Below are 22,700 nucleotides of genomic sequence, written 5' to 3' on the forward strand. Positions count from 1 at the left end.
CCCTATGTGAAGGGAGCTGTAGTGAGCATGTGTGAACACTGATACATTCACTAGGAGTTATGGTTGCACATGCTCACTATCACTACATTCATACAAGTAACTTGTGCTACCTTTTTGGGATTGGTGGTGGTCTGAGAAGCCGGACCCCCAGTGATCATACATCTATCATGTATTATGGAAACAAATGATAAAAAAAAGTCTGAGGAGGTACGGTGAAAAGGAATCTTTCGGGAGCTGTTTCCTTGTGTATTTACTGTGAAGAGATGGATCCCATTTGAGACCATCCTACCTAAATTATGTTGTTTTCTTCCCCAGACACAGATCACTATGACCCCGTTTTCTGCTCTACAATCAGGCATCAATATCACAAACGCCACTCTCCAAAGCACCTCAGATGTGAGGGCGAATGAAACAACCATCATTCATATCGAGGTCCCTAAAGGTGTCTTCTTATTCCTATGTGTCCTCAGCCTACTGGAGAACATCCTGGTGGTCGTGGCTATCGCGAAAAATCACAACCTTCACTCTCCGATGTACTATTTCATCTGCTGCCTGGCTGCGTCAGACATGTTGGTCAGTATCAGCAACCTGGTGGAGACCCTAATCCTGATCCTTCTCAGCTATGCCGTCATTGAGTATAATGAACCCATGGTCAAAATGATGGACAACATTGTAGATACCATGATCCTCTGTTCCTTGGTGACTTCCCTCTCATTTCTCGGAGCTATCGCGGTGGACCGCTACGTTACCATCTTCTACGCTTTGCGATACCATAACATTATAACCCAGCGTAGGGTGGTCAGCACCATTATTGGGATCTGGGTGGCCAGCATAGCTTGTAGCGTCACATTCATAGTATTTTCAGACAGCCATGTTGTCATCTTGTGTCTTATTTCGTTTTTTATCTTCATGTTGGTCTTAATGTTGGGTCTCTACATCCACATGTTCGTTTTAGCGAGAAAACATTCCCGGATCATAATGGCTCAACAGAAAGGAGTGCGAAGTGGATTCTCTCCACATCAAGCCGCTGCCAAACTCCGAGGAGCCATCACCTTGACCATGCTGCTTGGCATCTTCTTTCTATGCTGGGGACCCTTTTTCCTCCATCTCACTCTAATCGTGTCCTGTCCCAAGCACCCCTTCTGCCGTGAATACTTCAAGTACTTCAACATCACCTTTGTCCTTATGATATTCAACTCTATTATTGACCCTATTATCTACGCTTTCCGAAGCCAGGAGCTGAGAAAAACCCTGAAGGGCATTGTGATGTGTTGTTCCTTCTGACGGTACAAAGGGGATGGGGGGGACAGAAGCATAGAGAACATCTAAACTTCTTGTCCAAGTCCTCTCCATCTCCCAAGAACGTACTATTGACTTATATGGGGTTAAAAGATGTCAGAAAAAGACTGAGGGTAAATATGACGAGCACAAAGACGTAATAAAAGTGTGGACGGCGATAAGGTTACTACTGAGGAACCACTTATGGTCCTGAACTCTGGTTCTTTTATAGGTTTTCCCAACTTTTGAAATATACTCTTTCTTCCTATGGAGATGTGCGGGGAAAGGCAATGCTCCTTGGGAAAAGTATGCAAATTAGATCTCCTCCCCCAAAAGTAAAACTATCTCTGTGGTGCCATCTATAGGTAACTGTATGTCAATGTTTGACCCCAATCAAGGATCTCAGCCAAAGCAGAGACACCGATCTGTACAGAAATGTATAAAATGAAAACTCTTTCTACCCTAGAAGATGCCAGTCACTAAGATATGAGGGAGCAGAGTCCCTTGTATATAAAAAATGAACATTGGCTATGTGAAACTATGGGTGGCCCGTTGATCAGTCCGATCGCATTTTAGGATTGGGAGGGACCATCTGAATCACGTCAGTGAAAAGGCGATAATCACATACTAAATGCCATGTAATATAAACTCGATAATTACTGTAATAAAGAAGGTCACAAAAACATTTTTTTTTCTGGTTATTTAAAGGGAACCTGTCACCTGAATTTGGCGGGACCTTTTTTCGGTCCGATGGGCGGTGTTTTCGGGTGTTTTATTCACCCCTTCCTTTCCCGCTGGCTGCACGCTGGCCGCAATATAGGCTTGAAGTTGATTCGCTTTCCTCCGTAGAACACACCTGCGCAAGGCAATCTTGCCTTGTCTACGCGCAGTATGCTTTGCCCAACAGCGGGCAAAGCCGAAAAGCATTAGTGCGCATGCGCCGGCACACTATGTCCCGGAAATATTTAGCTGTGTTTCGGGACATAGTGCGCCGGCGAGAAAACACCGTCCATCGGACCGAAAAAAGATCCCACCAAATTCAGGTGACAGGTTCCCTTTAATGTATTCTGTGAACCAATATATTGCCTTAAATCACATTTCCTGTGAGTTCCAACGTGCCAAGTAGACACTGTTCATTACATCCTTATAGACTTTTGATGACGATAGTATTTTGGGAACACATTAATAAATGCAATAATAGATGAGGCTTTATTACAAGTGTCATTGGCTAGAATCACGGTGGATGTGATGGATATCATTGCATTAAAATAGGGTCCATTAGCTTTTCGCTATAGTTTCCTACAATTTTGACAACAAGAATACTGTGCTATCGTTGCCGTCAAAAATACCCAAACCCTGAATGCAAAGAGCATAATGCAAATTTGAACAGGTTATTTTCCATTTATTCAGCTGATCCAATCTGGAAAATGCATAGCATATCCAGGGAATATAATCTACATTTCCAGCAGGTATACGTCCCATCGTTGGGACCAGCAATTATCTTGAAAATGGGGCTGTCTGAAACGTAAAGGTGATTGTGCTTGCATGGCCATAACTGTTAATCTGTATGGGATTCCCAAAACGGCCACATTTGCTAAAATCCTCATGCGATGGGGTCTTATTCTTGAGATAGAGGTGAGCCATAGCTTTGGAGCACACATCTATCTTACATTTTGTGGATATGCCATACATGTCCCAGATTATGTGTCTACCGTAGATTATTTGCACATTGGTGCTCCCAGTTACATTAAGGGGTATTGGGTTACCCCCAAAAAACGATGTATTACTTGCTGATCGCTGGAAGTCTGACCCCTGGGATTCCTAGTGATCCCGGAAACGGGGCTCTAAAGCTTGAACGGTATGGAGCTCATTTTCATCCAACGAACGAGAGTTTTTGTCATCGACAACACATATAGACGGCAAGATTTTCGTGAAACTAGGAATGATCGTATACAATAATCGTGCATTCTAAATGGACTGCAACACTGCTCGGTGTAATCCAGAAGGGGGCAGCACATTTCCCAACCATTCTCTCTGCAACATATGGTCTCCCTGAGCGGAATTTGCAAGGGTGAGTAATTATTTTAAAGCAGCGACGGACATCTGTTGTTTATATAATAGCAAAAATAATAGTAAAATATGATTCAAAAATATATATATATTTACAAACACAAGTATTAAGGAAAGCAGAGAGAATCCCGGCTCACGTGTAACTGTAATCATATTATGTGTAGCTGCGATGTGATCGAAACCCACAAAATGAATGTTAGGCTTCGAATTTTACAAGGGTTTTTCGATGCGGATTCTGCACATCTAATGCAAGTGAATAGAATTCCCGTAACCTTGTTCACATACAATGTAAAACGTATGCACTCTACCTATTTTTTCCCCTTGACAATGAGCTAATGAGTCTGACATCCATTGGACGGTGATGAGTGTGTAAGGCAGGGGAACCATCACTAGTATCTTCCTGCGGATGGTCACAGGGGATCATAAATGATGAGAGTGGTCCTATTGTATGGCAGCTGTGTCTGGACAGGGTTAACTATGTCTTAAAACCAGAGACTAATAAAATAAAATTCCATTAGGAAGATGTGTTAGCTGTGTGACATGTCCAGATCCAACCCCATAGGTAATCCACCATCCATCTGCTGGATGCAGCAACATGTGTAATTAGGAGCTGGTCTGCAGAGCAGGAAATGAGGGCGTGAATATTGAGGTGTTCTGAGGTGTTCTGAGGTGTAACAAGGAAAAATTTAGGAAATCGTTTGTGCCAACTGCTATGGGAATGTACAACAATAACATATGGGTTCAATCATAAAGGGGATTGTCTACTTTATTTCTTCTACTTTTCAGTTCACCCGCTGTGTATGTCCTATTCTAATGTATAATGTCCTTCTGTCAACAAACTGTCATGTCAATTAAGTACAGTAATTCATTTTATGATTCTTATGATGTAAGTTGTGCTGCTGTGATACCATAATTTCCCACGGGATCAATAAAGTGTATCGTATCATATCGTATTATATTATTCACAGAAATGTGGATCTGATCTCTCAGACGTGAAAACCTGCCTTTAAGATCAAGACAGCAATAATGGTTGTCTACTAATAACAAAGATAATTCCACAGTGGAGAAAATTTACTACCTACCCACTAGTGATGTCACACGCTGCAATCTGATGATGTCACATGATGCGATTTGATGATGTCACATGCTGCGGTCTGATGATGTCACATGCTGCGGTCTGATGATGTCACTTGCTGCAATCTGGTGATGTCACATGCTGCGGTCTGATGATGTCACATGCTGCAGTCTGATGATGTCACATGCTGCAATCTGATGATGTCACATGCTGAAGTCTGATGATGTCACATGCTGCAATCTGATGATGTCACATGATGCAGTCTGATGATGTCACATGCTTCGGTCTGATGATGTCACATGCTGCGGTCTGATGATGTCACATGCTGCTGTCTGATGATGTCACATGCTGCAATCTGATGATGTCACATGCTGAAGTCTGATGATGTCACATGCTGCAATCTGATGATGTCACATGATGCAGTCTGATGATGTCACATGCTTCGGTCTGATGATGTCACATGCTGCGGTCTGATGATGTCACATGCTGCTGTCTGATGATGTCACATGCTGCAATCTGATGATGTCACATGCTGCAGTCTGATGTCACATGCTGCAGTCTGATGTCACATGCTGCAATCTGATGATGTCACATGCTGCGGTCTGATGTCACATGATGCAGTCTGATGATGTCACATGCTGCGGTCTGATGATGTCACACTCTGCGGTCTGATGATGTCACATGCTGCAGTCTGATGATGTCACATGATGCGGTCTGATGATGTCACATGATGCGGTCTGATGATGATATCACATGCTGCGGTCTGATGATGTCACATGATGCAGTCTGATTATGTCACATGATGCGGTCTGATGATGTCACATGCTGAGGTCTGATGATGTCACATGCTGCAATCTGATGATGTCACATGCTGCAATCTGATGTCACATGCTGCGGTCTGATGATGTCACCCTGTAAAAGAGAGTTCATTTATTATGGACATAGTTACATTCTGCCTGATTAAAGTCATTAAAGATGTTTTCTGGTTTTAAATAAACTCCTGCCCTCTGGCAAAAAAAACAACTCGTTTTACTCACCCTAACCTGGTCCAGCGCTGATACACCACCGCCTCAGCCAGTGTCTTTTACTGTTGTTGCGTCCACAGCGCTGCAGCCCATCAGTGAGCCCAGCAGCTAAAAGGGGCTTGTCAAATCAAGGATGACATGTGTCAAGTGACAGCAACACACAGACAAGTCGCACGACCAGATACATTTGTGCAACTTTTGTGCGACTTGTTGTTGCGCAACTATTTTAGCGCTGTGAAAAAAAGTCAAAATGCAGGCAAGTTACACGCATGTCGTACGTGCATGCACCATGCATCGAAGTTTATGGCAAGAGAGTTGTGTGCGACTTGTAACTACCGACAGAAAAATCAATACACTTGAAAACATTTGTGACTCTGTCTCGCAGTCGCGGTAAGTCACGAAGTGACACTGAACGAGTAAAATGTCTGAGCTATCACCTATCCTCAGGATTGGTGGGGATCCGACTGCTGGGACCTGAACGGATCGGCATAACAGGGGACTTTTATCCCAGATGGGTAATTTTTATCGCTTTTTCATTCATTGTGGGGCTGCTGGAGAAGCTGAGCAGTACCATAGCGGATGAATATTAGGGCGGTCGAGCATGCGCTCTATTCTAAGGGCGCCGTCAGACGGTCGTATAAATTGGACGCAGATCGGATTCGGACCCCTTTTTGATCAATAAGCCCACCCCCTCAGGATAGGTGAAAATGTTTGTTTTTTTTGCTGGACAGCCCTTTAAATATACTTTAAAGGACTGTTTAATAATCCATAATATTTACTAACTCATCTATTCAGTTCCCTATCAGTGGTGGGAAAAAAAGGAATTTTCCATATATATTTTTCCTAATAGCTGCAATGGTCTGACAGTCTTCCTTAATAATAGATCTCCGCATGGATGGAGCGATCACCGCCCTGTAGATCAGTGATTTGTACGGATATATAACAGGTGGCTGGACATGCATGCACCTCCATCATGAAAAGAAGGAAACAGAGTGCCAGCAAGAGTAAGGGGCTATGGCGGAGAGGAGGGGCGGCCATGCATTGTCTGCACAGTAACATGACTCAGCTGTCTCTCTCCCATCCCCCCAAAAACAGCTGCCCCTTCCCAAATATATGACTCATGCACCCCCTCCTCTGCTTATAAGACCCCAGGGATGTCCCACTGGCCCAGTGTCATGGAGCCCTATTATCTCCACACCCCAGTGAGGGATGCTTTGTCTTGTACTAGGCGTGTCACGTCACCGGAGGATCTTTCACCCCCCCCCCTTTGCTTTGATATTAGTATAGCCTATAATGGTATAGATTACCGTAATAGCGCTGAGTAACCGTATATGACTCCACGTCCCGTGCACTTACACAGGGCGGGCTCGGGACGAGTGACCGGACAAGTAATGATATGAGATCGCTGTCATTCAGGACATAACAGGGCTCCTGGGTATAGGGGTAATAACTGCATCGGGGGGGACGTATATAAAACTGTTTACAAGAGAAAGTGGCTGGGTTGCCCTTAGCAACCAATCAGAGAGCAGATTTTATTTTTCCGGAGCAGTTTAAAAAATTACAGCTGAGCTCTGATTGGTTGCCAAGGGAGACGGACACAGTCCTAGTGATAGTAGTTTTGATAAATAAGGCCTATATACTGTATATATATATATATATATATATATATATATATATATATATATATATATATATATAATTAGAAATATAAGTACAGCACCAGCAATAAATTAATAATATATATATTTTTATATACGGTATATACAGTATATGCAGTATATATCATAAGCTATATATATATATATATATATATATATATATATATATATATATATATATAAAGATCCTCCTATGGACTGAAATGTCATCAATGTGGACCATTAAATAATTTTTCTATTTTTTTCAGATTGGCATGCGCCTTCCATTATATATATATATATGTATATATATTTGGAAATTACAGGATAGGTAGACATGTTAATGATATGCAAGTGATGGAATAATGGAGACAGGCATCTCGATTTTTTACAGTATTGACTATGAGCCCCACTCGCAGGAATGCCAACACTTCCATGCCATGGCATGCTACCACACAATATGGCACCCCACGCCATGATCCCAGGAGTAGGAGCGGTGTGATGTTCCCTCATGAAGGACTCTCCATTTTTGGTTGCACGACCGGTCTGCGCACGTAACCCTATTTTTCTTATTTTTGTAACCCCCTAATGTTGGATTTATTACTTCCATGTATATATGGGTTTAGATGAAAATGATTTGTGTACAACCCTCCAGTGTCAGTAGATCAGATGCTTAAAGGGGTTGTGGACTTTCAATTCAATTTCTCCTCCGCCATTGTCTGGCGCTTAGTTACGTCACCTTGGCAGCCAATCAGTGAGAAGAAAAGTCCAAGTGTCTGTTTCCCCAAACTTCTGTTCACACTGGCATCCCGGCCTGTATCACCCTCCGGGCAGACATATTGTGTGCCATCTGCCTGCCTTGGTGCACGCGTGTTAGCCCTACTGTAGGACCTGCAAATGGTCACCATGAACCATGTCACAATGATGTTATGTTCACATGGGCACAGGGTGACCAAAAAGTCATTCCACCATTTCTATTATTATTATTGTTTTTTTTTACCATTTTGGCTTCTGAGAAGACCATAGTCCAACGGCTGGACTTTATGGCAAGGGAAGAAGGAAGGAAGACGCTCAATACTTTACAAGTCAAACCAATAGGGAAAGTTATAAAGAGGAGCGCTTGTTTTTTTTTTGCAAGGTTTTTCAGTCTTTATGTCACAAAAAAACACAAACATTTTCTTCACTGAGACTAGAAAACTCCTGGAAAACATAAAAAAGCACAAAAAACCCCCCCAAATACTCAGGAAATGGCCAAAAATCACTCACAAAAGACCCTTCAGGTTTATAAAACTCCAGAGAAAAAGTAGCCGTTCTTCAAACATCTTCTGCTTAAAATACTGTCACTTTTTAAAGTCAGAAATAAAGGTCAGTGTGAACACGCCCTTAGGCTTTATGAATGTAAGTTTTTTTTAAAGCAGTCAAAAACTATGCGTTTTCTATTGGAAACCGCTCCTTCTTTGGGAAGTTTTTTTTTTTATTGGCCAGAGTCTATTTGGAGCGTTATCTATCACAGAAGTGACTTGCACTTTATTTTTTTGCCCTGAAGTCATTTTTATAAAACCTCAAGTGGGAAAAAATACTCTCAAAACACAGTACAATTGGATTGTACTATTGAAATTAATAGGAAGATTTTTTTTTTACTCCTAAACAAGTCCATATGTAAACGGGTGCAGGATCCTGTGGCAGCACAAGTCCCAGCATGCCCTCTCTCCCTCCATGAGCGCGCACCTGCCTGTGGAGGAGGAGCTGGGCGTGTCTTGCGCGTCCCCGCCGCCGGTGCTGATGCTGCAGAGATGTTGCGGCGTGTCGCAGACGCCTTGCGATTGGCTGCTGGGATCGATGACGTCACGCAGCTGCCTATATAAAGAGCCGTCTGCGCCGCCGCCTCGTCCAGTGCCCGCATCCCCAGCCAGACCTGAGCCAGCATGAGGGAGATTGTGCACATCCAGGCCGGCCAGTGCGGCAACCAGATCGGGGCCAAGGTAGGTGCCCACTGCTGCAGCCCGGATTATGTATGATGTCACTGTGCAATTAGAACATTCATTTTTCCAGCCTTGCATTGATTAACCCTGCACATGCCACCCTAGCTCTGCCCCTGTAGACCATTTTTTGCATTTTTTTTTTGCTCTACCTGCACTCCTACAGTTCACCCTGCAAATAGAATATTTTTTTGGGGAAAAGTAAGTACCCCCTTATGTCCTTGAGCATTTATCCTGCACCCGGGGTGCCTAATAATAAATATTAGGGATTGTAGACTATGGGGTTTGCAGTATTGGGATCTAGGTGTCTGTGATCAGATATTGGGTGGGCGCAACCATAGAAGCAGCCCATTGCTGCAAAACCACACCCATCACTGCAGCATGGGAACAAAGGGTGAGGTGGGTATGGCAGCAGGATGGGGGGCACTACATGGAAGAGGGTGGGGGGCACTATGTGCCAGTAATTAGTGCACTTAAATGGTGAATGTAATGCAATCCTTTCTATTCCCAGCATCTATAATATGATGATCATCATGCGCTTTGTATCAACTATTTCCTTGGCAACAAAACCCCTTTGTTTTGTTTGTTTTGTTTTTTTTTTGGGGGGGGTCTGTTTCGTTCATTCATTTGCAGGCATTTGCTAATTATTTCAATGGAACCTGCTCCATTCATTTAATATAGTATTTCGGTGACTGGGAAGGTAGTTAAAGGGTTAACGCATTTCACTCCCGTTCATGAGCCGAAGCATGTAAATCCTGTTTTAATTAAAGGGATCTGCAGGCAAAAAGGGAGGTGTCAGCCCCATCAAAGGAGGATGGAAGGGAGGGAGGGGATGACTAGAGGTGCTGACGATTAGGACCAGGATGTGTCCTAGGTTGGATTAAGCCGACACCAGAGGACCACATAGCAATTTGTTTTTTCCGTATGAAAATGACAGCATTGTACGTAACTTAACTTGTGCAGTGCTGGATCGGCGTGTTCATGCATTGTTCGGCTATACAGGGCCACTCTCCAGCCCCCTCCCCCGTCCCCTATACAGGACCACTCCCCAGCCCCCTCCCCCGTCCCCGCAGCATCACTGTAGGGAGGTGATGTCATTGGCACCCCTTAATTATAATACTGTGCTAGCAGACAAAGAATGGGCTGTCCAGATGACCCATAGAGTGATGTTATATGGCGTAGTGATGTCACGTCTGGTGTGGAGACAGACAGATGCTTTGATTACCCTGTGGGCATTCTCTGCAGACATCAGCCGGTCCCTGGAGTCAGAAGATGACGATTTTAATTCCTGCAGCAGGCCTTTTTCTTGTCACCAGGGATGTGGGGAGTAGGACGGAGCAGATGTCACCAGACATTAGGGTTATTAGATTAATTACACAGCGCAACAGTTTGTGCAGAGCTTTACGATGGGCTGGCGGATGGAGAAGGTGATGGACACTAGCTGACTTCTAAGACGTGAACATAATATGAAGGAAGGAGTTAATTTTGGATCTAGCTGGTGGGTTTGGTATAATATAATCCATTATCTTATATAACAGTCATCAAATTAGTAAGGGATTTTAAAAAAATAAAACTAATGAGAAAATGCAATTAAAAAACTGCTCCCAACTAGAACCACCACTTTGGTGGTCCCTTCCAGTCTTTGATCATTTTCCTGCCATGCTTCCATGCGACCACTGCAGCCAATCACCAACCTCAGAGGCAAATCTATGACAAAATTTGTAGTGTATCTGCAACATATTTTTCCTGCTTGCAGTTTATGATTCATTTGTTTTATATACGGCTTTACAGGTCCTTGTCCTCCAATAAAAATGACCCCTTTTTGTAGAGATTCCATGTTCCAGTCATGAGAAATCTAATGTAAAAGCCACATGCAAATCAGGCTGGAAGTGCACTGGGGGTGTGTCAGTGTAGTTGGTCTGCTTGTTCAGTGACACGCTCCTAGTGCACCTCTACCCTGATTTGCATGTGACTTCTAAGCTAGATTTCTCATCACTGGTACATCAGATCTCTACAAAAAAGGTATTATGATTGTGAGGACAAGAACCTATACAGCAGTTCCACTATGTCCATATATAAAAAATGTGCTAGCTGTCTCTTTAAGTCTCCTTAAAGGGCTTTTTTATAATCATCATTAAAATTGAAGAACACTTCAGTCAGCCACTCCCCAAATTATCATGACTGATAACAGAGAACAATAGAAAGCAAAAAAAAGGGACTGAGGGTCCAAGGGATGTGATGAACAATTGCTCCTTTATTTTATGGACTAACCATATTGCACATTTAATAGGCCTCCTTTGTAGTTATGACTTGTCATGGATTATTGCAGCGTTCGGTGAGGTTATGGGGTGTTCTCTGATTCACTTCTGATTATTGTAGTTTTAGTTCCTTTCATCCTTCCTCTTTGTCATATTTTAGCCTCTGCTGCTGCTGGGGTGCTCCACCCTCCCATCCTCGCCCCCTCGCCATGGAATGTGTTTGCAGGGTGTTGCCGGCTCGGAGGCCTGGCTTTGTTGCTTTTTACTGTAATCACCCAGTGATTTCCCTGCAAACAAAGGACGCAGAGGCCTGTCTGGTTTAGATAGTCATTGACCACAGGGTCTATGATGGGTCACTTCAGGTTATGCACCACGTTGTGAATCTCAGAACAATGCTGTGTGCATTGCAAAGTGCTGATCAAAATCAACTTATCCCATTTATTTTTGTTGCTAAATATATCTATTGTTCTGTTATCAGCCCATTCAGGCTGAGAGGATGGCTGTGATGTTTGCTAATGAGATGAGTTGTAAAAAAACAAAACCCTTGGGATAGAAATTGTACCTTCCTGAAAATCAGTACAAAGGACAGCTCCATCTGTGGATATAGCAACCTTATACAGGAGTCTGTGAAAAAGATCTGCAGATGTTAGCTGTGTATATACAAGTCCAATCATCCTTTGTAGCTGCAGAACTAAAAGTCCCATCATGCGAGGCAGCTTGTGTATATACTATATATGTAGTATCCTATTACGTATAATACACAAGTGCAATAATGCACAGCAGATCTGGAAATATAGGTCCCATCAGGTGTGTGTGGACCCTCCAGTCCCATCGTGAACCCTCCAGTCCCATCGGGTGTGGTGTGTGTGTGTGGACCCTCCAGTCCCATCTGGTGTGGTGGGTGTGGACCCGCCAGTCGCTTCTGGTGTGGTGGGTGTGGACCCGCCAGTCCCATCAGGTGTGGTGGGTGTGGACCCTCCAGTCCCATCGGGTGTGATGGTTGTAGGTCCACCAGTCCCATCGGGTGTGGTGGATGTGGGCCCGCCTGTCCCATCGGGTGTGGTGGGTGTGGACCCGCCAGTCCCATCGGATGTGGTGGATGTGGGCCCGCCAGTCCCATCGAGTGTGGTGCGTGTGGGCCCGCCAGTCGCATCAGGTGTGGTGGGTTTGGACCCACAAGTCGCATCGGGTGTGGTGGGTGTGGGCCCGCCAGTTGCATCTGGTGTGGTGGGTGTGGACCCGCCAGTCCCATTGAGTGTGGACCCGCCAGTCCCTTCAGGTGTGATGGGTGTGGTCCCGTCATTCCCTTCAGGCGTGGTGGGTGTGGTCCCGCCAGTCCCATTGGGTGTGGTCCCGCCAGTCCCATCAGGTGTGGTGGGTGTGGTCCCGCCAGTCCCATCAGGTGTGGTGGGTATGGTCCTGCCAGTCCCATCAGGTGTGGTGGGTGTAGTCCTGCCAGCCCCATCAGGTGTGGTGGGTGTGGTCCCGCCAGCCCCATCGGGTGTGGTCCTGCCAGTCCCATCAGGTGTGGTGGGTGTGGTCCTGCCAGTCCCATCAGGTGTGGTGGGTGTGGTCCTGCCAGTCCCATCAGGTGTGGTGGGTGTGGTCCTGCCAGTCCCATCGGGTGTGGTGGATGTGGGCCCGCCAGTCCCATCGAATGTGGTGCGTGTGGGCCCGCCAGTCGCATCGGGTGTGGTGGGTGTGGACCCGCAAGTCGCATCGGGTGTGGTGGGTGTGGGCTCGCCAGTCGCATCGGGTGTGGTGGGTGTGGACCCGCCAGTTGCATCTGGTGTGGTGGGTGTGGACCTTCCAGTCTCATCAGGTGTGATGGGTGTGGTCCCGTCATTCCCTTCAGGTGTGGTGGGTGTGGTCCCACCAGTTCCATTGGGTATGGTCCCGCCAGTCCCATCAGGTGTGGTGGGTGTGGTCCCACCAGGTGTGGTGGGTATGGTCCTGCCAGTCCCATCAGGTGTGGTGGGTGTAGTCCTGCTAGTCCCATCGGGTGTGGTGGGTGTGGTCCCGCCAGCCACATCGGGTTTGGTGCTGCCAGTCCCATCAGGTGTGGTGGGTGTGGTCCTGCCAGTCCCATCAGGTGTGGTGGGTGTGGACCCGCCAGTCCCATCAGATTACCGGGCTGTAGGACAAGCAGGAGAACACTGTATCTGCACCGTCAGCCTGGCTACATATGACAGTACTGCTATCGATTGTCCAGACTTAAGGTCCCAGCTGCTTCCCAGAGGGGGCCTCTCATGTCAGTCCTGACTTTCTGTAAAATCAGTACTGCCTGAGGGGGCAATTAGCCCACTTTGCCCCTCTCCAGCGCTCGCCTGCTGTCATGTCAAGTAACTGATGGTGCAGATGGAGAACAAAGTGTGGGTTTTGTGCATTGAAGCTTTATGTTGGTCCTGGACACTTTTTTATATTTATTTTCTGGCTCTTCCTGCATCTAAACTGGGATCTCGTACACCTATTGCAGCCATGTGTTGTGATGCATCTGAGTTGTCTCCTTTGTTCTGCTTTGTCCCCAGTTCTGGGAAGTGATTAGCGATGAACATGGAATTGACCCTACCGGAAACTACGTTGGGGACTCGGATCTGCAGCTGGAGAGGATTAGTGTCTATTACAATGAGGCTTCCTGTAAGTGCCCTCAGCCAATACCTATTACAGTGTTCCTAATTACTTGTTAAAAATTATCTATAAAGGTGTCCATGGCCTCTATACGCAAGCAAATCTGAGCATGCCAAAAGGAAGAAGGGAATAAGATTCCGGTAATATCTCCCCTAACATCAAAAGGATTGGGCATGTTGGAATCCAACTGCCTGAACCTCTGTCAGTTAGACCTAGCCAATGGGATTCATATGGCTTTTGTAATCAGTGCAGGACTGCTTACCCTTATTTAATATCTATAGGGCCTTTCTTTAACCCTTTGTTGCATAGATTAAGTTGCACTCTTTGGTTGTAGATGGACATATCGATTATTGTTTCACTCACTCTCCAAGATGAAAGGAATTGGTATTTATAATCCTAATCTCTCCTACGATAGGCAAGGAAACGTAATAAGTTCCAGAACACTAAATTCTAGAAATGATCGACTAACATGATGCCATATTTTCTTTTCAGCACACAAGTACGTGCCTAGAGCCATTTTGGTGGATTTGGAACCAGGGACCATGGACAGTGTCCGCTCTGGAGCTTTTGGACACCTTTTCCGACCAGATAACTTCATTTTTGGTACACAGCAGTTTGTAGTCACAAATTATTCTGGGATTTGGAAGGCACATACATCACTCCAAAAACTCGCTTGGCTTTTTCATTGTAGCAGGCAGAGGTCTAAGGACACAGTGGGTTCCTGTTCTTCTACTTTAGTTGCACACCCATCATTTATCTTTGCAGTACAGATGGGGACCACACCCTTTACTCGGCATTCTTTTATATTGCATTGTGAGCATCCACCACAGAGAAACCAGTATTAAAAGGGGTTTTCTTTCTGGTTTTGTAAAACTTTTCCAGCAGCATGTTTTTGAGAGCTTTACTCACCCTTCCCAGGCCCGGCACTGAGTTTTCTCTGCTGATCCCTGTATTTAAGGTCTGTAGCACTGCAGTGAAATCAGCGGCTCATCCCGAGATGACGTCTCGAATCACTGATTAGCTGTTGAAGTGATGTTAGTGCTACAGACAACGGGAGCAGCAGCTGAGACTGGAGAGTGAGTAAAGCACAATTTTTCTAGAACAAACTCCAGCCAGGGTTTTATAAAACTGGGAAAACCCCTTTAACCCCAGCTATATGGTTTAGGCGAAGCTATTCCTACCAAGTGTCACTTATTTACTTGCCCTTGTGACCATGTTTGCCTATAATCTCAAATGGAAGAGGGGAGAAAGCCATTGTAAGACACCTCTAGTAGCGACTTATCTCTGAAGGAACTGGATGGAGCATGTTGCAAGTTATTATGCCCAATCTTGGTTTCCCCACACACTTTAGATGGCTGCCCGTTCTCATAAAAATCTGTGCACTTGGTTGATCTTCATGTAATGTGTAAGGCTAGGTTGTCATTGCGTTTTAGTGTGAGCGCTAACGGACAGCGTTGCACGGCGAAATTAACGCCGTGCAACGCGTCCGTTAGCGCTCCCATTGCCAGCAATGTTAAAGCGCATTGCTAGCGCGTGTCATTTTCGGCACGCGCTAGCGATGTGCCATTCTTTTGTGGCGCGCCTCGGACGCTGCTTGCAGCGTCCGCAGCGCGCCCGATGTCCGTTCCCCGCTCTGGCAGATCGGGGATCTGTGCTAGCGGGGACGTTTAACGCGACCCCGAAAAAGACCTTGCGTTAGCGCAATTCGCTAGCGCTTAGAGCTAAACAGATTGCCCTAACGCAATCTGAACCTAGCCTAAGATGTTCGTAGGTCTTCATTTAAATCCCAAAAGTAGATAGCACCATGTCTTAGAATATGTCTCATTGTATCACATTGTTTCTATACATATGAGTTTGCCTTGTATAATCTTACACCTTTGTCGTTTTTCATTTTCCTTCCTAGGACAAAGCGGTGCCGGTAACAACTGGGCAAAGGGTCACTACACAGAAGGGGCTGAGTTAGTTGACTCTGTGCTAGACGTGGTGAGGAAGGAATGTGAAAACTGTGATTGTCTTCAAGGCTTCCAGCTCACACATTCCCTGGGTGGTGGCACCGGCTCTGGCATGGGCACCCTGCTCATCAGTAAAGTCAGGGAGGAATATCCTGACCGTATCATGAACACTTTTAGTGTAGTCCCTTCTCCAAAGGTGTCTGACACAGTGGTTGAACCATACAATGCAACATTGTCCATCCATCAGCTGGTGGAGAATACCGACGAGACCTACTGTATTGACAATGAGGCTTTATACGACATCTGCTTCCGCACCCTGAAACTGGCCACTCCAACCTATGGAGACCTCAACCACCTTGTCAGTGCCACAATGAGTGGGGTCACCACTTCTCTGAGGTTCCCTGGACAGCTTAACGCTGACCTCCGCAAACTGGCTGTCAACATGGTGCCCTTCCCTCGCCTCCACTTCTTCATGCCCGGCTTTGCTCCTCTGACTGCCCGTGGTAGCCAGCAATACCGAGCACTGACTGTACCAGAACTCACCCAACAGATGTTCGATGCCAAGAACATGATGGCAGCCTGTGATCCACGCCACGGACGGTACCTGACAGTGGCCACCGTCTTCCGCGGGCGCATGTCAATGAAGGAAGTAGATGAGCAGATGCTGGCCATCCAGAGCAAGAACAGCAGCTACTTTGTGGAATGGATCCCCAATAACGTAAAAGTCGCCGTCTGTGACATCCCACCGCGTGGCCTCAAGATGTCTTCCACCTTCATTGGCAACAGCACAGCCATCCAAGAGCTCTTCAAACGCATCTCTGAGCAATTCACTGCCATGTTCCGACGTAAGGCTTTCTTGCACTGGTACACAGGAGAGGGTATGGACGAAATGGAGTTTACAGAGGCAGAAAGCAACATGAACGACCTGGTATCTGAGTACCAACAGTACCAGGACGCCACAGCAGAGGAAGAAGGTGAGATGTATGAAGACGATGAAGAGGAATCGGAAGCTCAAGGAAAGTAAGAAGCTCATCCTGGAGCCGGAGACATCGATTAGTGCCCCCTTTTTCCCTCCCGAGGTTTAGAAATCCCACTCATACTGCATCATGTGTCGCTTCTGAGTTAGGATTATAGTTCCGGTCAGGATCCATCTCCCTTATTTATTTAGATCTCCGCTGCCAAAGGAACCTGCAGAATTGAATGTGCAACAGTACGTCATTCGCTGACGCAAACATGGAGCTTTCTGCTGGCAGAGTCCTGTAATATATTGTGCACGGTGTACATCACTTTGCAGGCGCTTCTGCAGCAGGGAAACAAATGTTAAGGGTGTCGTAGGAACAATTGCAAGAAAAGTAAAAAAAAAATAATAAAAAAAAATGGAGGTGATGATGTCTAGGTAGAATCCGGACAGTGGAATACGAGCAGCTGAAAGAAGTGAACGTGTCTTGGTGAAGTGCATGTACAGGGTTAGAGAATTACATACATGGAGGGAGATGTCCCGAGAGAGAGTCTTAAGTGTTGTGAAACTCTAGCAGCTGAGATGCAGGATTTACTCCGTGTCTTATCATCTTTCTCTTGTACCGTCTGATTTTTTTTTTTTTAACGTGCTTTTATTTTTATGTCAGTTTTATTGGATTATTTATTTTTAAATAAGAAATAAACTTCCTGCTGTCAAACATGTGAGTGTGAGACTCTTACTGTAATTCTAGAACAGGCCGACGTGTGTTCTCCTAATAGCCTGGGTAAGGTATAATATCAGCTGATCTGCCCCCAGGATCATTCATCTCGTCTGTCGTCAGAGGCCAATGTCAGACAAGCAGAAATTAGAAACTTGTGAAGAAACCATTCAGGAGACCTCTGATGTGCAAGTTCAACAAAGGCGCCCTTGTGGTGCGTCCACGACCCAATGTGAGTACATAGAAATACACTGTGTGGCCCCTCCACATTACAGCTCTAGGAACTTATCTGACCTCCCGTAGACACTAATATGGAGTCGGCCCCTCTGCAGATGTAATGGCTCCCGCTCTTCTGGGAAGACTTTGGAGGGGTCTGTGGGTATTTTTTATGATTCACCCAGAAGAGCATTTGTGAGGTCAGACCCTGAGGTTGGGGAGAGGTCGGGCTCACAATCTTCGATCATCACGAAGATGTTGGATGAGATTGATGTCTGGGCTCTGTGCGGCCGGCCACGTTCTTCCCCAAAACGGGGGATGTCTGTGTAAGGATGATCTTCCTCCCCAAACATGTCTGTGTAAGGAGATGGACATACTGCCCACATTTGCCCTTGAAGACACAAGTATTGCTATGATGTATAATGTGTATTGTGATATGCATATTAGTGACGGCATTGTAGTTTGACAAACAGTAGGAAGAGTTAAGGTTAATGATTGGGACTAGCCCAGAGTGGGCGGGACTCAAATGCAGGGACAGAGATAGTTTTCTGTCAGGAAGTCGGAAAGGGCCCAGCGTGCAAGAAAAGCAGACCTAAGGTCTGACTAGTCAGCAGAGCAGCGTGACGTGGGTGTCCCTGAAGTGAGTGGATAGTGAGATCAATAAAAGGAAAATTGACAGACGTGATGCATCGGAGACGGCACAGGATGCCTAGCTGTATGGCCCCAAGTTTACAACTCGGAGAGGTAACGTGCCAGGACTGAACAGGGAACATGAGACGAAGAGATTGGCCTGGGCAGGAGTTCAGAGGCGTCAGCAAGCAGAGAAGCTAAGTCCTGAGCATATAAAATGCTATAAAAAGCCAGCCCCCTTCTCTGTCTATGCATCAAATAAGCAGTCAGCCAGCCCCCTTCACATATTGCTCCAGGCCCGTGCCAACACTGGAGACGCTTCGCTCTGTTAAGCATTTGGGACCTCGGGTGAAGCGGCTACTAGGGTAAAGGCTAGTTATAAAGACAAAACCTTTTAGAAAATTAGAGTCTCAAAATTCACTAAACGGGAAGAAAGACCTCTAAAAATTTACTTTTATTAGTTTGTTTAAAAGATTAAAAAATGAAGGTGCCAGTAGCCATAGAAAAAGAATCCCACATAGTTTTGGTACTTATCGTTACTAGATTCCCTCTCATTCCTGACGCGTTTCCCCCTCTTCTAAATGTAAGGGTTCATGAGGGGATCAGGGTGAGGGCTCCAATGTTCCCCCCGGCAAAAGACAATGCTGTGTGCAGTAGGTAGGGCGATTGTACAGGGCTTCTCTAGGGAGAAATTAGTCCCTGTTAATTTATTATACTTTTTTGACCCCCACCTGTTTTTTTCATTTCTTTTCATCTTTTAAACAGACTAATAAAAGTTAATTTTTAGAGGTCTTTCTTCCCCATTGTGTTTAATAAAGGCTGGTTATTACAATTTTGTGTATATCTAGCAGAGCCCAGTAATGTAGCAGAGTCGAGTAGATGAGCAGACTCCCTGTACTGGTGTAGCGGGGGCCAGTGAGGTAGCAGAGTTGAGTAGGTCAGAACACTCAGTGTAGTGTAAGAAGATGGAAGTGTTGCCCACTTTCAAGGTGAAGAGACGTGTATTGTTATAATGCATTTGAAATGTGTGATGTTTTTAGTGGCGTATGTTATTAGTAATAGAGTAGTAGTCTGCTCAGCACTAAGTAGTTGCTAGGGACAGTTAGGGTTAATAGTTGGAACTAGCCCAGAGTGGGAGAGGCAAAAGCGAAGGGACTGGGACAGCTTCCTGTCAGGAGGGCAGATAGGGCCCAGCGTGCAGTAGAAGCAGACCTATGGTCTGACCAGCGACCGTAACCTCAAAAAGTGGGTGTCCCTAAAGTGAGAGGAGACCGAGGCAACGGATAGTGTGATCCAGGGTAGAGACAAGGATAAGTGATAGGAGTGAGTGATCCTCCAGAGACGGGATCCGGATGATGACTCGGTCTTGAGGTTCGGAAGCCAAAGAGGTAACGGGATGAATCAGAGCAGAGAACGCAAGACGAAGAGAGTGCCCCATATGGTTGTCCCGAGGCGTCGGCAAGCAGATGAGCCAAGTTCTGGCCATAGTGGCAGAAGTAGCTCCCCTAGGGGGAAAAGGACCAGGAACATTGGGTTGAGATGTAGAACTCTTGGTTACTGAATAGTTGAGCTGTTATTGGGGAGGAGGGAAGCTCCCGAAGCACTGGGCTGAGTGAAGGCAGAGGAACTAACGGAGGCAGAATCGCGTGAGTCTAGGAAGGAAACAGAATGTGTATGAAGAGGTTCCGTGAGTAAAGAGAAACGTCCCTTTATTTTTGAGTTGTGGTCTTCATCGGTGAACTTCATAACATCCGATCCTGGCCAGGCTAAGTCAACGGCACCATGCACCTGCAAGGACAAAGCACACCCATAGCTAAAATCCACACAGCCAGCGAGGACCCCCATTTTCATGTAGCATCCAGGGGCATGAAACACAAGTAAGTTGCCCACGGCTACCGCCCCGTTTCACATTACAGTAGTGCTGTTGAACCTGGTGATGTAGCAAAGTTGGGTAGGTCAGAAGACTCATTGTACTGCTGTAGCAGAGGCCAGAAACGTAGTAGAGTTGAGTAGGTCAGTACATTCATTGTAGCACTGTTGAAGAGCCTGTTTGTTGTAGCAGAGCTGAGTCGGTCAGGAGACCCAGTGTAGCAGAGTCCCGTGATGTAGAGGAGTTGAGTAGGTTTAGCAGCACCTTGTGGCAATGTAGCCAATACCAGCGACATAGTAGAGCTGGGTATGTCAGGAGGCACACAGCGACCATATTGCAAGAAGAAACTAAGTGACAATGTAGCAGAGCCCGGAGACATAGCAGAGTCAGAAGGCATTTAGAAGAACCCAGTGAAATAGCAGAGCTGGCTACGTCTAGAGGCCAAAATTAGGCATGGCTTGCAGCCTGAGCTGGACCAAACAGTTTAGGTGAGGGTCGTCACAGGAGAACCTGGTACTAATATCCCGGAGTGCAAAGAGAGCCAGTGGCTGCAAATGGTGGATGTAAGTAATCAGGATTGGGTAGTGAAATTCAACATGCCCTGTTCTTCTGGTCCCTGGCGGAATCTCTTGGGGGAGCCACGTATACATAGGATAGTCATCTGGTCCTGCTCAAACAGCTAGGGACTGACTGCTGACTGTTGCATGACACTCGGCTATCTTAGTCATGACCATGGACTCTGATTGGAGTGGAAGAACAAATGGATGACCAGTGATCCACTCAACTTTTCCAGGCTATGTTCTTCATTGAAATATCGGAAGAGAAGAGGGGACAAGTTTTTCTAAAACAGCTCTGTCCCATGATGGATACAATGGTGCCATCCAGACATCATCAGCTTTAACGGTGCCTGTTGGGGTTTGGTGGTGGTGGCGGCCGGTGTTCACTGTCTTGACCAACAGGTGTCTCCCTATGTATGTGTATGGCCTAGGGATGGGGAGAAGCCCCAAACATAGTCACATGGTTCCTGGCCCACTTTTCAAATTACATTTTCTCCAAAACGTCGCAACATTTCAGAGAAGGGACAAATACAATTCATCCCGCCCGTGGTCAGCACAGAATAAATCTCCTGGCACGTTCCCTTCAAAAAAGTCGCACTTTACCATGAGCCATAACCAGACATATCCTGAAGCTTAAGCCCCAATCTATCAACCCACATTTCAGTTCTCACCTTTTTGTTTCATATTTGGATGTGATTGGTTACTACACTCCCCATTGGTCAGTTTTGGTTGAAATCCACTGCCGTAAAACAAGGCTGAAAACACAAAAACTGAAAATAACGCCAAAGTTGTCACCAAGAGACGAATTCCTGGTTCTCCTGCCCGGCACGTGCCTAATACCATCCTCCCTTATAGGCTATTTGAGGCTCAGTAATTGATAAATGACCTGATCCAATTTAGTATAAATCCTTCTAATTGTCTCTCTGACCCATGACACGGTCCGAGGCGGGAGCTGACACAAGAGGAGTGCCGAAGGCTCACATATTACAAGTCACGCACTTGCCATGTACAGAACTGGGTGAAAATACCAAAATCGTCGTGCGCTCTATCAGGAAATCAACGTAAGGAAATGTGTGGGGCTATTTAAGACTCTAATTTCCTGTTGTTTTAGGAAACATCACATTAACATTAGCAGCAATGAATAGAATGATCCTATCTTTTGTATCGAAGCATCTAATGACCGTGTGCAAAGGTCATTGTAAAGAGAGTGAGAGCTATAACATCACCTACTGTGATTGGTGGATCCTGTGTTATCAGCTGTGTATAGTGGTGTTACCTTTCATTATAGTCCTGCCACTCATGATGATGTGAGTCTGCTGAAAATAGGGATTTTTGTATACTCACCGTAAAATCCTTTTCTCCGAGACACTCATTGGGGGACACAGGACCGTGGGTGTATGCTGCTGCCACTAGGAGGCTGACACTAAGTAAATACAAAAAGGGTTAGCTCCTCCTCTGCAGTATACACCACCCACTGGCTCCGGATAATACCAGTTTGGTAGCAAAGCAGTAGGAGATTAACAAAATTTAACCGTAGGAACAACATGTCAGAGACTAAAACACTCATCATAGGCAACAAGCCAAAACGGGTGGGTGCTGTGTCCCCCAATGAGTGGCTCGGAGAAAAGGATTTTACGGTGAGTACACAAAAATCCCTATTTTTCCATCGCCACATTGGGGGACACAGGACCGTGGGACGTCCAAAAGCAGTCCCTGGGTGGGAAATAACAACCCAACAGTGTAATCTTATGGCACCTGCTGTCTACAGGTGCGCTACCGCTGCCTGCAGAATACGCTTACCCAGGCTTGCATCTGAAGATGCCTGAGTATGGACATTGTAATACTTTGT

General features: G+C 45.8%; 2 protein-coding genes and 1 long non-coding RNA gene across 6 annotated transcripts in view; 2 read left to right on the forward strand and 1 right to left on the reverse strand.

Moving 5' to 3' along the window:
* Positions 1-4,294, forward strand: part of MC1R (melanocortin 1 receptor) — a 57,628-nt gene extending 53,334 nt beyond the window's left edge. For all 3 annotated transcript variants that reach the window (XM_077288471.1, XM_077288472.1, XM_077288470.1), the window contains one exon: positions 316-4,294. In XM_077288471.1, coding sequence (XP_077144586.1) covers positions 328-1,284 — 957 coding nt within the window. In that variant the 5' untranslated portion in view covers positions 316-327 and the 3' untranslated portion in view covers positions 1,285-4,294. The remainder of the gene's footprint in view (positions 1-315) is intronic.
* LOC143807188 (uncharacterized) lies at positions 4,093-6,903 on the reverse strand. Its single transcript, XR_013221668.1, has 2 exons — positions 6,756-6,903; positions 4,093-5,335 (listed from the first exon to the last, which is right to left on the reverse strand). It is a non-coding gene; the product is annotated as an uncharacterized LOC143807188 (long non-coding RNA).
* A 2,044-nt stretch (positions 6,904-8,947) lies between these two features.
* On the forward strand, positions 8,948-17,580 carry TUBB3 (tubulin beta 3 class III). Of its 2 annotated transcripts, XM_077288467.1 has the most exons (4): positions 8,948-9,067; positions 13,851-13,959; positions 14,443-14,553; positions 15,854-17,580. In XM_077288467.1, exons 1-4 carry the CDS (start codon positions 9,011-9,013, stop codon positions 16,924-16,926), a joined length of 1,350 nt encoding a protein of 449 aa, XP_077144582.1. In that variant the 5' UTR covers positions 8,948-9,010; the 3' UTR covers positions 16,927-17,580. The 2 variants fall into 2 exon arrangements, with proteins under 2 accessions (XP_077144582.1, XP_077144584.1); XM_077288469.1 differs by lacking the exons at positions 8,948-9,067; positions 13,851-13,959 and having other exon boundaries at positions 14,443-15,384; positions 15,444-17,580.
* Positions 17,581-22,700: the final 5,120 nt, after the last annotated feature.

The sequence above is a fragment of the Ranitomeya variabilis genome, chromosome 2 (genome assembly GCF_051348905.1).
Source record: "Ranitomeya variabilis isolate aRanVar5 chromosome 2, aRanVar5.hap1, whole genome shotgun sequence".
Taxonomy (NCBI): domain Eukaryota; kingdom Metazoa; phylum Chordata; class Amphibia; order Anura; family Dendrobatidae; genus Ranitomeya; species Ranitomeya variabilis.

Excerpts from the sequence above, each read along its gene's own strand:
- TUBB3 (XM_077288467.1), top strand. The coding sequence starts at position 9,011 with ATGAGGGAGATTGTGCACATCCAGGCCGGCCAGTGCGGCAACCAGATC. Across the intron at positions 13,960-14,442 it reads CTATTACAATGAGGCTTCCT|CACACAAGTACGTGCCTAGA; the intron begins GTAAGTGCCCTC and ends TTTTCTTTTCAG. Across the intron at positions 14,554-15,853 it reads ACCAGATAACTTCATTTTTG|GACAAAGCGGTGCCGGTAAC; the intron begins GTACACAGCAGT and ends TTTCCTTCCTAG.